This window comes from Galeopterus variegatus, unplaced genomic scaffold (genome assembly GCF_000696425.1).
Source record: "Galeopterus variegatus unplaced genomic scaffold, G_variegatus-3.0.2 Scaffold1135, whole genome shotgun sequence".
NCBI classification, from domain to species: Eukaryota; Metazoa; Chordata; class Mammalia; order Dermoptera; family Cynocephalidae; genus Galeopterus; species Galeopterus variegatus.
In genome coordinates this window covers 399,415-412,583 of record NW_007727246.1, presented here as the reverse complement: position 1 = coordinate 412,583, position 13,169 = coordinate 399,415, and the positions used below count along the sequence as shown (strand labels likewise).

At 49.9% G+C, this 13,169-nt stretch overlaps 1 protein-coding gene across 1 annotated transcript in view; it reads left to right on the top strand.

The window, feature by feature from the left end:
* Nucleotides 1-13,169, top strand: part of PDIA4 (protein disulfide isomerase family A, member 4) — a 51,457-nt gene that overhangs the window by 30,793 nt on the left and 7,495 nt on the right. The window contains exons 2-6 of the mRNA XM_008575106.1: nucleotides 4,634-4,808; nucleotides 6,015-6,220; nucleotides 9,032-9,170; nucleotides 11,114-11,319; nucleotides 11,453-11,611. Of these exons, the coding sequence (XP_008573328.1) occupies nucleotides 4,634-4,808; nucleotides 6,015-6,220; nucleotides 9,032-9,170; nucleotides 11,114-11,319; nucleotides 11,453-11,611 (885 nt within the window). The remainder of the gene's footprint in view (nucleotides 1-4,633; nucleotides 4,809-6,014; nucleotides 6,221-9,031; nucleotides 9,171-11,113; nucleotides 11,320-11,452; nucleotides 11,612-13,169) is intronic.

Sequence of the window (13,169 nt, the reverse complement as noted above, 5' to 3'; positions counted from 1 at the left end):
GAAGGCGGAGCATCCGTGCGTGCCGCGGGGCAGGGGCGGGGCCGTGCGGCGCCGGCGACAGGTTGGCGTCCGCGCAGATCCCTCCAAAACAGGCGCCACGACCGACGCGGACTTGCTGGAGTTTGAGGGGCGGTGGCAGGGTTCCCGGGAGAGGAGGGTGGTCTGGAGGCGGGGGCTGTGGGGCTGGGGCCTCGCTGGAAGCCCTGCCACCGCGGCTTGGACGCGGACGGGGGCGCAAAGTTCTTTCTTTGTAGCTGGTTTCTTCGCCCTCGTTTGCTCGGGTTTAACTCGGGTCCAGGCCGGCTGCGCTCTGGTCGCTCCTGGGAAAGCGGGCGTGAGACCCGGCCACAGTGTCCCAGCGAACACGCCCAGTGAGGAGAGAGGGGCACCGTGGTCAGAGCCCGCTTCAGAGCAGGGCGAGGGTGCGAGGAGCCAAGTGGGAGCGCTCTGGGGCGGCCAGCATTTTACTAGTTAAAAGTGTGGCCTGTAGGTCTGGAAGCAATTGTCCCAGGCGTTCTGGTTTGAGGGATGAAGGGATGGCTCGGTCTTTGAGAAACGACATCTCTTTCCTTCCGCGAGCGTTTATGCAGCACCTACCGTGGGCCAGTCACTGCGCTGCGTTCCGGGAGCAGAGGCCGGTGAGGGGTCCCTGCCCAGGAACGTGCACTCCAGTAGGAACAGTGATCAGCTACCAGGCATCGTTCCAGCATTTTTCTTCCAAGTCACCTAGCTGCAAACATAAGAGGACTTTGAAAATTAGGAAGTACTAGTTAAGAAAAGATTGCTGTTCCTAGAGAACAGGGTATCCCAGTGCTGGTCTCAACCTTCTTCCTCTCTGCCCTTTCTCCTATTCACTGGCTTTTTACCTACGGAGTTTGCTGCAGTATAAATAAATCCCTTTTTCTCATATTAGTGTGGAGGGGAAGCGTGAACTTTATACTCTTTTTAAACGGATTGAGTAACTTCTGTGAAGGTCACTGATTCGAAAGACTCTTTGCCCAAATAGAAAAGGAAGTAGAAACCAGCACTTGGTGGAGAGAAAAAAAACAAAAAACACCTGTGGAAAGAAACCAGCTAAGCGGTGTTGCTTACAAGTGTGTCTTGGGACCTTTATCCAAATCACCTGGCTGCTTATTTAAATACAGATGCCCAAAATATACTGAAGCGGAGTGCGGGGATGGGCCCTGAATCTCCTTTTAAATTAGTTTTCTGTTAATTCATAGGCAGAATAAACCTTGGGAAGCACATTAAAGTTTGAGAACCATGTGGATGGCGGGTTCTCTTTGAAATGTAGCTAAAAATGATAGCTTTGTCCTGGTTTGGGTCCAGGAATCTGGTTTTTTTTTGGCGTGGGGGTGCGAGGCGGTTCTTTAAAGGCCTGTGAGAGTGGCAAACTTGGGTGGTCTTCAAGGGCTGCTAGGGCCAGTGAGTTTATTCTTTGGGTCACAGGTCGCTAATGCAGTAGAGTCCCTCCTGGGAAGCAGCTGCCTCTGGGGTGAGCCAAGGAATCCCTGGGGTTATCATGCCATGGGCAGTCGTCCCGGGGCATGTCCTCTGGGGCAGGGCTTGTAGCTCTTAACATTGACTCCTGTCCCTGAGGGAATCCCTGGCTCTTCATTTTCAAAGCCTGTTGCAGTTCACTTATCCAGTAGATTTATTTCAGGGCTGTGCATCCCGAATGGGAGATGTTCCAAGTCTTTAGGCTTTTTCTTTTTTCTCTCTGTTACATTTTAGATTCAAATAGCACAGTGGTGTCTGGGCACCTAAATGCCTTCTCCCCACCCCCCACCCTCTATAGTTACTGAATAGACCCTAAGTCCTGATGGTTTAAGCCCCAGGTTGCAGGGCTTTCCTTGTCTCAGATTAAAAGTCACCTCTACACATCCTTGCAGCTAAAATAGGAAAGGAAAATATTTTGATCCTGTTTATTACCTGTTTTCATTTAGGATAGGTTTGTTTAGATTTAAAAGTAAGTGGAAATTCACTTTTGTGTCATGCTGAGAAACTGCCCCTCTTCATTTCTGAGATGTCATTATTTTCAGAGCCTTAACATGGGAAATCTAAACAATTCCACCTAAAACTTTGGGCATATTGGGAAGAAAATCCAATGTGACAGTACAGCATAGCACTTCAGTGGTCAGGACCCTCCGCTAAGTAGCTGTGTGATCCTCAGCAGGTGACTAAAGTTTTCTGTGCCTCAGTTTCTTCATCTGTAAAGTGCGTGTAACATATATACTTCCCTCAAGGGGTGAAGTGATGTGTTTAAGAGCTCAGCACAGTTCCTGGCACATAACAAATATCAGCTAGAATATTATCTCTAATAACAGATTTCTTGCTTTCAGTGTTTAATGTAACTGTCAATTTTGGCCTAGTGATAGAGTTCATCTAACTGTTATAGGCACTGCTCTGGTGGGACTTGGAGAGTGGCCAGCTGAGGAAGTAGAGTGAGGACATCCTTAAAGTACACATCCCACCCTGCGTCTAGGCTGGCAGGGACCCATTGTTATCACCAGGTGTGTCCAGTGGGAATGGACAGGGAGTGCAGTGACCCAGTTAGATGAAGGGCCCCACATTTCAGGAGTGACGTTACCATGTGGGCTAAGCCATGTGGAGATGAACGTGGAGGCTTCGTTCACTTCATGCTGAGGAAAGTTGCACCCTTTCAGAAGGTACTAGAAAGCTTTGGATATATTTTCTAGAATAGCCAACTTTAAAAGTGATGCCCAGTGAAGAGTGGTCTACCCATTAAAATGTGGGTGTTTTGCTTGCAGGGATGTGTGGGTTTGGTAGGAAAATAAGAGACATCACCTTCTCAAGTTGCAGAGGAATCAGTGCTGGGGTTGTCAGGGTTGGGGAGGAATGGGAAGGTAGGGGCTGTAACTGAATGTAGTCGAGAGTCCTTAATTATGTCAGGAATATCCTGTCCTTTTGTTTATCCTTTAAAAAGATACTGAAATTCATTTTTTTGAAGTGTCAAGAAATAAGTTGCCTCTTAGAAACACTTAGTCCTGTTTTAACTTGTTGACACCCATTAAATTATGAGAGCTCCATCACTAGTAGGGTTCAGAGTCCACTTCAGGCTGAGCATAGGTAGGAAAACATCTTCACGTTTTCTTTTTCTGAGATTTCCACTGGAAGGGACTTGCTGATGTGGCTGTGTGTTTTAGGCCTGTAAATGTAGCCCATGCATTGAGCGGATTGTTGAGGTCCTCTTCCTCTCCCAGCTGTGTTTTCTGCCTTGATGAAATTCCCCAGTGCTTGCTTTCCCACTTCCTCCAGTCTTCCCATCTGCCTGCAAGTAAGCTGAATTCTCTTATTGTGTGGAGCAGCCAGGCAGTGAATGAGAGGGGACATGGATGGTACCCAAACCCTACTTGTTAGCACTGGCTTCCAGCCTGTGTGACACACCACTCAGGGGAGGAGGGAGTGTGGTGCCCACCTGGCCCCCAGCTGAAGCAGAGGAACATTCCTGCACCAAACCCCCGGGTTACTTGGGCTGGACTTTCAAGTGAGGGGTATTCAGATATTCAGACTAGCCTTTTGGAAAGCCGCTGTGACTAGTGTTGACTTATTTCCTGGGAAGTGTCTCCAGAAAAATGATGGCCCCTTGAAACATTCTGGCTGCAGAGTCGATGAAATTATCGTGCTTGCTGCGCTCAGTTCGGTTTACCCATGTGCAGTAGCTGGAAAACTTGGTTAATCCAAACAGGGGTTCCATGCTTAATCTTATGGCTTGGAGAGAAAATTAAGCTGAACCTTGAGAATAAGATGTGTGGTTTCTTGCATTCTGGGAAGAAAACTTAGCTTCCATGCAAAAGTGTACTTTATATTTTTGATGCATGTCGGCCCCATAAATTCCTAAATTCATCCCAAAATAACTTCTACCCTGGAAATTACTCAGAGGTGACTTTATAAGTAAAATATAATTCCTTACCTCCTTCCCCTTCGTGCTTCAGCCTTTCCCTTGAGGATAAAAAGAATTATCCTGTTCGTCCTGCAGAATGAAAAGTCGAGAATAAGTACTTGCTTTCTGTTTGTACTGTTTGGGGCCCAGGGAGGTAATCTGTTCGCAGGAGGTTTTATTGAGGCCCTACCTCTGGAGAGCTTACTGGGTGAGGAGGAAGCATATCAGTGAAAGATCACCTTGCCCTTGAGCACAGACATGGGGGAACCACCAAATGAGGTGCTCCTGAAATGCAAAGCGTGGAGTGTGGCTAGGGGAGCCTGTGCTGCCGGGGCAGGGGACGGCGAGGCCTGGGAAGACTGCAGAGGTGGCGGGCAGGGAGGAGATGGTGCACAGAGTGCAGAGCAAGGCAGGGGGCTGCAAATCTGCAGAAGGGCCCATCCTGCCCTCCAACAACTGCTGGGGTGTTTGGACTTGAAATTCCAGAACTGTTGTTCTCAAACATCATTTAGCCAGGACCTCCTTTTCAATGAAATCTTAGGTGGCCATCCAGTATGCAAATTTAGAGAACTGCTGGGTGAGGGAGGACTGGTGTCACCACCTCATCTCAGGGTGGTCCCCAGGCACCACCCAGGGCTCCTGACACATTTTAAGACTTCTTGGGTTCTGGGAAAGTTTTAAAGAGAAGAGTAGCCAGTTTCCTAACCAGTCTGGGTATTTTCCTCTCAGATTCTTCAAATAGAGAAGACTCCATTGAGGAGGACGAGGAGGAGGAGGAAGATGAGGAAGAGGAGGACGACTTGGAAGTTAAGGAAGAAAATGGTGTCTTAGTACTAAATGATGCAAACTTTGATAACTTCGTGGCCGACAAAGACACTGTGCTGCTGGAGTTCTACGCTCCGTGGTAAGGACTGACATTCTTCTAGCTGGACAACCTCTGTGCATCCCGAGCCCGGCCCCTCATGAGGCCATCCAGGCCCCGGGGGGGAGTGCCTGGCTGCAGGAGCTCACTCTCTTGCTGTAGGAATGCTGGGCACTCAGTGGGTTTGCACCAAGGAGGCAGGCTGCTCTTGTTCCAGGGTCCGTGGGTGAAGTATGAACGCATGCTCTGTTAGCCACAGCTGGGGTGGGCGCTTAACAGGCAGTGCTGACACGGAGACCCATGCTGGGAACAGACACGGCCTTGTTACACGTGCTACCCCTGTCCTGTCTCAGGGCCACCCTTCCACTCCCCTGCACGTTACACGTGCTACCCCTGTCCTGTCTCAGGCCTGTGAGGTCGGTTTTTATTGCACGCGCAGGCCCTGGGAGAGCAGTCAGGCACCCACCTCTTCTCCCATCTTCCACCTCACAGTGCAGGGGTGTTCCTGCCCCTCACCTCTCTTGTGTGTGTGCATCTCATAACCCTGCTGTGCTCCCTCCACTGCCTGCCCCATTTCACTTCTGAGATGAGAGTCAGGATGAACTCATGTTATTTGCCCAGTGCCTGATGTTCAAGCATAGTGTAAGTGCTTTACGTAAAACATCTCGATAGTCCTTTTAACAGGTCTGTGAGGTTATATTATTCCTGTTTCATAGATCACCAGTTCTTAAACTTTTTGGTATCAAGACCTCTTAAATATTGAGGACCCCAAAGAGGTTTTTAGGTGGGTTGTGTTTATCAGTATTTTACCATATTCGAAATTAAAAATATTAGTTCACTTTAAAATAACAACCCATTACATGTTAACATCAGAACACTGACATCCTTGTGAGTCAGGTGGCCTTTGAAAAACTCCACTGTACACGCAGAAAGAGTGAAAAAGACAAATAATGTCTTACATGATGAATTTTGACCTCACAGACCCCCTGAAAGGGGGTCACTGGGTCAGACCTTGGGAAATTTATAGGTGCAAAAATTGAGGTTTAGAGATGTTGAAAGTATTTGCTCAGGTAGAGCTGGAATTAAAATCTAGACGTGTTTGCCTTCAAAAGCCCCTTTGACTTTTTCCATTGTGTTGTGTGTCTTAACTGCATGTATTTCCTAAAGCCCCCATTTTTGTGTGTGTTGGATTTAAATCTCTGTGGGTACAGTTAACCTGTTTCTCCTTCCCCAAAATCTAATTCTTAGGTGTGGACATTGCAAGCAGTTTGCTCCAGAATATGAAAAAATTGCCAGTGTCTTAAAGGATAATGACCCTCCCATTGCTGTTGCTAAGATCGATGCGACTTCAGCGTCCATGCTGGCCAGCAGGTTTGATGTGAGTGGCTATCCCACCATCAAGATCCTTAAGAAGGGGCAGGCTGTCGACTACGAGGGCTCCAGGACCCAGGAAGGTGAGGTGCTGCTTGAGCTGTTAGAGGAAGCTGGGGCTCAGAACTCCCTTCCCCAGGAACAGAAAGTGAGGGGAGTGGGAGTGTGGATAATAGAAAGGAAAACAAGTTGAGTGGACCCGTAACTGACTTCCCTAGGAGCACCAGCTCTCTGCTGGAACGTTTGGGGTAACCAAGATCTAAATTAAACTCATCCTTGGATGAGAGAGGCATCTGTACATTTCAGACCACGAAACTCAAGATCTGGAGCAGCAGTGTTAGAAATGACATGAGAGGCCAAGGTTTGTGGTGGTGTCCTAGAGCAGTGGTTCTTCATGTTTAGTGTTCAGCAGAGTCACGTGGAGGGCTCCCTCCAGCAGATCCCTGGGCCCCAGCCCCAGAGTTTCTGATTCAGTAAGTTTCAAGTCAGGCCAAATAATTTGCATTTCTTACAAGCACTCAGGGCTTGCTGCTGCTGGTCCAGAGCAGAAGCAGAGAACCGCTGGTGCAGAAAGCCACAGTCCAGGGAGTCTCCAGATGGCATCTGCAATCTGGCCTGATGGATCCCTGCCTGACTCACTAATTAGGCACTGCATAAATTTTATTAAATGAATGAACACATAGAAGTGTGGTATCTTCTAGCAAGGGCATAACTCTTTAATGACCATAAGGAAGGGGGAACAAAAGATGATGCTATGTTTCCCGTTCCCAAAGTGGAATAGTAGAACAAACATTGAATAGGGTTCAGATCTTTATAGCTGTAAAATAGGCATGTGCTGAGCCTTGGGTTCTCATCTGTGGAATGTGTGGTCAGTTGGATGTCATCTCAGAGTTCCTTTGAGTTGGTGTGAGAGTCTCCTCCTTTAAGCAGTGGACCCTGTTGTGGGCACACAAAGTAAATATTGTCACTTCCATTGATACTTAATTTCATAGTGTATTGGTCTGTCCATTGACTAGGTGATATGTTTATATGCTTCATGATTGGAAGAGGTAGATTAATGAATAGGCTTTCTGCCCTGACCCTGGTGATGCAGCTCCCCTCTCAGTGCGGCTGTTGTAACAGGTTTCTTCTGCATTCTTCAGAGGTAATTTGTATACATAAAAGCCAGTATGTTTTTTGTGTGTATAGTTTTTCTCCTTTTCACACAATTGTTAGCATATCTTAAACACTATTCTTCACCTTCGTGTTTTTATTTAACAAATATGTCTTAGCCATATCAGTACATAAATAAGTTGATCTAGAAACGGGTTGAAAGTAGTATACTTCTATTGTTTAAGAGTAAATAGGTGTATATATTTAGAAGTCTGCCCAGTGTTTGACTGTGAGGGACGTGGCCCATTTTGGAACCTTTAGAACAGCACATGCCGGTAGGCCCCGCAGGCCACTCCGAGTGTGTTTTGCTAAGCGGGCCCCCACGGTGGCTGGCTCAGGAGCCCGGCGTGGGCCCAGCAGGCCATCTGCGCTGTGAGCTGGCCATGGAGGTGCCTCTTGTGCGTGACTCAGTTTGACGCTGCTGCCAGGCAGGAGCAGTTCTTAGATTTGGCTCCTCGGTAGGTTCTGCAGTGAAAAAAGGAGAGAGACAGTGTGCAACACTGGACCTAGGAACCAAGCACTTGGCGAGTCTTTTTTTTTTTTTTTTGTCTTTTTCCGTGTCTGGCAACGGATCGCAACCCTCAGTGTTGCCCCCGTACCGGACCGGGGACCAGCAACGGGATTGCAACCCTCGGCGTTGCTCCCGCGCCTCGCTCAGCCAGTGAGCGGGAACCGGTCTGTATGTGGGATCCGAACCCTCAGGCAGGAGCGCCGCTGCGCTTCCCAAGCGGCGCACTAGCGCAGTGCGCCACCGGGCCGGCCCCTTGGCGAGTCTTTTTTTTTTTTTTTGTCTTTTTCCGTGTCTGGCAACGGATCGCAACCCTCAGTGTTGCCCCCGTACCGGACCGGGGACCAGCAACGGGATTGCAACCCTCGGCGTTGCTCCCGCGCCTCGCTCAGCCAGTGAGCGGGAACCGGTCTGTATGTGGGATCCGAACCCTCAGGCAGGAGCGCCGCTGCGCTTCCCAAGCGGCGCACTAGCGCAGTGCGCCACCGGGCCGGCCCCTTGGCGAGTCTTATGTAAGCATGTATTATAGACATACTCCAGTCACTGAATCCGTTTTTGGGGAGGGAGGCTGCAAATGGTGCCCCTTGGCGAGTCTTATGTAAGCATGTATTATAGACATACTCCAGTCACTGAATCCGTTTCTGGGGAGGGAGGCCACAAATGGTTTTTTTTTTTTTTAAAGACTTCCCAGGTGATGCCGTGCACCTTGAGCAGGGGGAGCTTATGCTCTTTCACATTTTTTCCGTTTTTGCACACATTTTACAGTGTGTGTAATGTGCTTGTGCTAGATGTGTGTGACTACATGTGCATTTTGTGCATGTTAAGGGGATGCCCCAAAATCGTCTCAATAGGTGTCTGTGATCAAAACCACTGGGAGATTTCTACTTTGTGCCTGCAATTGGTCATATAGTCTGTTAATAAAGGAAGTCTCGTTCATCAGGCAGATCTTAGGCTGTCTAGAGAAGTCTGCATGTCGTGCGTGAGGTGGGTGAGGTGGTGGAAATGCCACAGACAGTTTTTGGGGAACAGTGGACCTTCTGCTTCTTAACTGTTTCCTCAGAGTTGTAGAGGTGGCCGTGGCCAGAGATGCAGTCACATGTCAGGAAGTGAAATGTTTCCTGTTCTCCTTGTGGACCTGCTGCTCTCTTCCCCGCTCCCCACTGCTTCTGGAGTGAGGTGAAGGACCTGCCAACTCGGGGTCTCCATGTGCTCAGTTTTGTTTGGTTTCTTTCAGAAATCGTTGCTAAGGTCAAAGAGGTCTCCCAGCCCGACTGGACGCCTCCACCAGAAGTCACGCTCGTGTTGACCAAAGATAACTTCGATGAAGTTGTGAATGATGCAGATATCATTCTGGTGGAGTTTTATGCCCCATGGTAAGATGGGTGTCAGTTCGTATTAAGATATTAATTAGGCCCTTAGGGGGTGCCGGGGGGTGTCCAAGGGAAGGTGCCAGGAAGAAAGAGAGTAGGAGAGAGTGCAGGTGGCTGATCTGTGAGGTGCCCAGCTTCACAGGCAGGGGACAGAGGCTGGGCCAGCTGCATGGCTAAGCCCGGGGAGCAGTTGGAGAGACTGTTTCCAAGAGAGAGATGAGTATATCTCCAGGAGGGGCCATCAGTCTTCCCAGGACACAGCCTGAGGTACCATTTATGAATTCGTCATGGGTCAGCTGGTAGTTCTGATTCTTGAGCAGGCTTGGTATTTATCAGGATATGCTGTGTAAACCAGAATAGAAGCCATAAGAATGGCCTCAGGTGGGTGTTGCCTATAGATGAGCCCCTGGGGAGGCAGCCAGGCCAGGGAGCTTGAGAGCCTGGAACGGGCACGCAGAGGCCATGGTTGATACAGGCAGGTGCCCTCGCTCTGGGCAGTGCCTGGACAACCCCAAACCCCAGGCTGTCTGGCTTCTGCCGCAAACACCACTGCACCTGGAAATGATTGGGTGTATGGGTGAGAAGAGAAGACAGGTGGGTGGTTGGAGAAGAAAATGAGTTGGGGAAGAAGGCGGGGAGCGCCCTGGTGTGTGGGGGGAGCAGGCGGGCGGGCGCCCTCCCTCCCCCTGCAGTGCTGGAGAGAACTGCACTGGTGGTGCTATGATAGGGGCCCAGCCTGGTGAGCAGGAGGAGGAACAGCAGGACCCTGCCGTCTGGCTGCTTGGCTGCTTTGTGGCGTCTGTATGTGTGACGGCTCAGGAGCTAGGGAGAGCGGATAGGCGGCTGCACGCTCAGTGCGCGTGGTGCGGGTCCCTCTGGTCAGTGAGACCTCAGAGCATGGGCCCTCTCACTTACCAGTAGTTGCAGGTGAACATTTATTTCATGTGTGTCTTAAGGACCTGGATGAGACAATGTTCTTTTTTTTTTTTTTTAAGATGACCGGTAAGGGGATCTTAACCCTTGACTGGGTGTTGTCAGCACCACGTTCTCCCAAGTGAGCCAACCGGCCATCCCTATGTGGGATCCGAACCCATGGCCTTGGTGTTATCAGCACCGCACTCTCCCGAGTGAGCCACGGGCCGCCCAAGGCGGTGTTCCTTTTAACTCAGTAGTGGGACCCTACAGCAGGCAGGGTCCTGGCCTGTCCGTTCTTATTGTATAAACGGGGCTATGTGACGTCTTAATTCCCAGCTCCCCGATGTGTCTTCTCCTGCCAGGTCGGTGTGTGTGTCCATGTGGGTTTGTCACACTCTTCAGCTCTCCGTGCCTTTGTTCATGTCATTACCTCTGTCTGCTGTCCCTCCCCTCATCCCACCTTTCATGGGCTCCTGTCTAAATCCCTCATGTCAGGACCGGCCCGTGGCTCACTCGGGAGAGTGTGGTGCTGATAACACCAAGGCCACAGGTTCGGATCCCTATATAGGGATGGCCGGTTAGCTCACTGGTGAGCGTGGTGCTAACAACACCAAGTCAAGGGTTAAGATCCCCTTACCGGTCATCTTTTTTTAAAAAAATAAAAATAAAAAATAAAAAAATAAATCCCTCATGTCGCAGCTCAGCTGTCCCTTCCTCTGTGAAAGCCATCCCGAGCTCATATGCTTGCGAGCTCCCAACTCCCCAACCAAGAACATCCTCCCTTCCTGTACCTCGTCTCTCTCGGTCTCTCCCATGCCTTCTCTGTGCCTGTCACTGACGCTGCCGTCTCTGCTTGTGTTGTGTGTGTGACCGCCTTCCTCCTGCTGCCAGCCCCTCACCTAGGCCTTCAGAGGTTTGCTAGATGTCACAGAATTGCCTGGGGACACAGGATGGGTTTCTGCACCTCATGTAGCTGGAAGGCGAGTCCACACTGGAACAGGTCCCTGACAGAACTAGCTTCCTCTTGGCAGGTGTGGACACTGCAAGAAACTCGCCCCCGAGTACGAGAAGGCCGCGAAGGAGCTCAGCAAGCGCTCACCGCCGATTCCCCTGGCAAAAGTCGATGCCACTGCAGAGACAGACCTGGCCAAGAGGTTCGATGTCTCCAGCTATCCCACCCTGAAAATTTTCCGCAAGGGAAAGCCTTTTGACTACAATGGCCCACGAGAAAAGTATGGTATGGCCACTTCTCTCATCCCGTGGTGGGGAAGGGAGCCCCCTGACAGGAGCTGCCCTTGGAGGGGCTGGCGCAGGTGCAGGTGGGGGTGGGCAGCTCCCAGCCACTCCTCAGGCATGTGCTCTGCTCCCAGGGATCGTTAACTACATGGTCGAGCAGTCCGGGCCTCCCTCCAAGGAGGTCCGGACCCTGAAGCAGGTCCAGGAGTTTCTGAAGGATGGAGATGATGTCATCGTCATTGGGGTCTTTAATGGGGAGAGTGACCTAGCCTACCAGCAGTATCAGGATGCCGGTAAGTAGTGACCCTCTGTGCTGAACAGAATGCATGTGGCCCAGGCCACCAGAGGGTGCTGGGACATTTGCTGCTCTTGTATAAAACTCCTTGGGCATCGATTTAGGGGATGGCTTGATGGAGGGATTGAGACAACGTTTGTGGGAGTAAGCTCTCCATGCTGGGCCTGCAGCTGGGTCCCTGTTGCCTTCATTACGCCTGGCTGATGCTCACAATCACACACTGATCACACACTAAATTAGGTGAGACGGGCTGCACCATCTCCTCCTGGCCCCAGAGAGAGGGGCACAGTCAGACTCGTCCAAGTCCATCCACTGTTGCCTTCCTCCCTTCAAGGAGCCCTTCCCAGAGCCCCTCTGCAAGAGGGAAAGTCTTCCGACCGTAAAGTGAGGGTCTCTGAATCAGACCTGGCTTGAGTCCTGGCTCTGCCATTGTTAGCACTGTGACCACAGGCAGTGACATGGTCAGCTCGGTGTTCTCATGCCACAGGTGGTGGTTTCTACTTTGAGAGGTTGTTGAGATAATAGAGATGAAGAGCTTAGCACAGTGCCTGATGACACTAAGTGCACAGGGAATGCTGGTCTCGATAGTCTGGGAAGTGAAATTATGAGCAGCTGTCAGTGGTGTCTGCGAGGATGGGAGAGGTGGCAGTCACCCCAAAACCCATTGTCTGCCCAAGTCTGGCTCCTTGATGCCTGGGGACAGGGGGACTTGCTATCTTGGATGGCCTCTAGGGTGGGAATGGAAGATGGGTTTTTCAGGGACACTCAAGATCCTCTTCATCTGTTTTCTGAGTGTCCGCCCCACACACACCACAAACAGCTTGGTTTTCTACTTTAGAATACTAATTATAATCTTTTAAATGTACTGCTTGCCACTTGGTGTTAATCCCTCTGCTATACAATAACAGCTGTGCATACACCAAATGCAGCTTAATGTTGTAATAAAACTTATAGTACGGCTGTATTCTGTACGTGTTTCCTCAATCCATTGATTAGGTAACCTTGCCATCCACTCCTAACTAGTGGGTTAGGAAGAAACATGTAGAGGGAAAGCCCTGTCGCCTCTCGTAGAGTGACGGAGATTCAAAAGATTACTCAGAGCCCATGTATTCAGAGCAATGAGAAGCCTGAAGGGACTGCACTGAGGAAAACTTCAAGAGATGAGAGCCCAGGCACAGCCCCGAGTCAGTTTTTGTTTTAGTTTTTATTGTAAAGACAAGAAAGTTACAGAAGGAAAACAGGTGGTTAATCAATCATAGTGAAAACAGACAAACTGGCTACATGACAATCTTCATCAAAGCACGTGTAACTTAAAATAGTTCAAGCAATTTATGATCAAAAGGAGTCGTAAAACTAAGCTGTGTGATGTACAAAAGGAAACAATGAGATAATCACCAAAGTGCTTAACTCCTGGAGAAACTCAAAGAAACAGCTTACAGTGGGATGTGGAACGTCCTCCAGGCACTAACTAGCAGAATATCCTTGGGGATTTTAGTTCACATACTTTCCCTTCATTTAGGTTTATCTGCACCGAGGGCAACTGCCCCCCCCCCCCC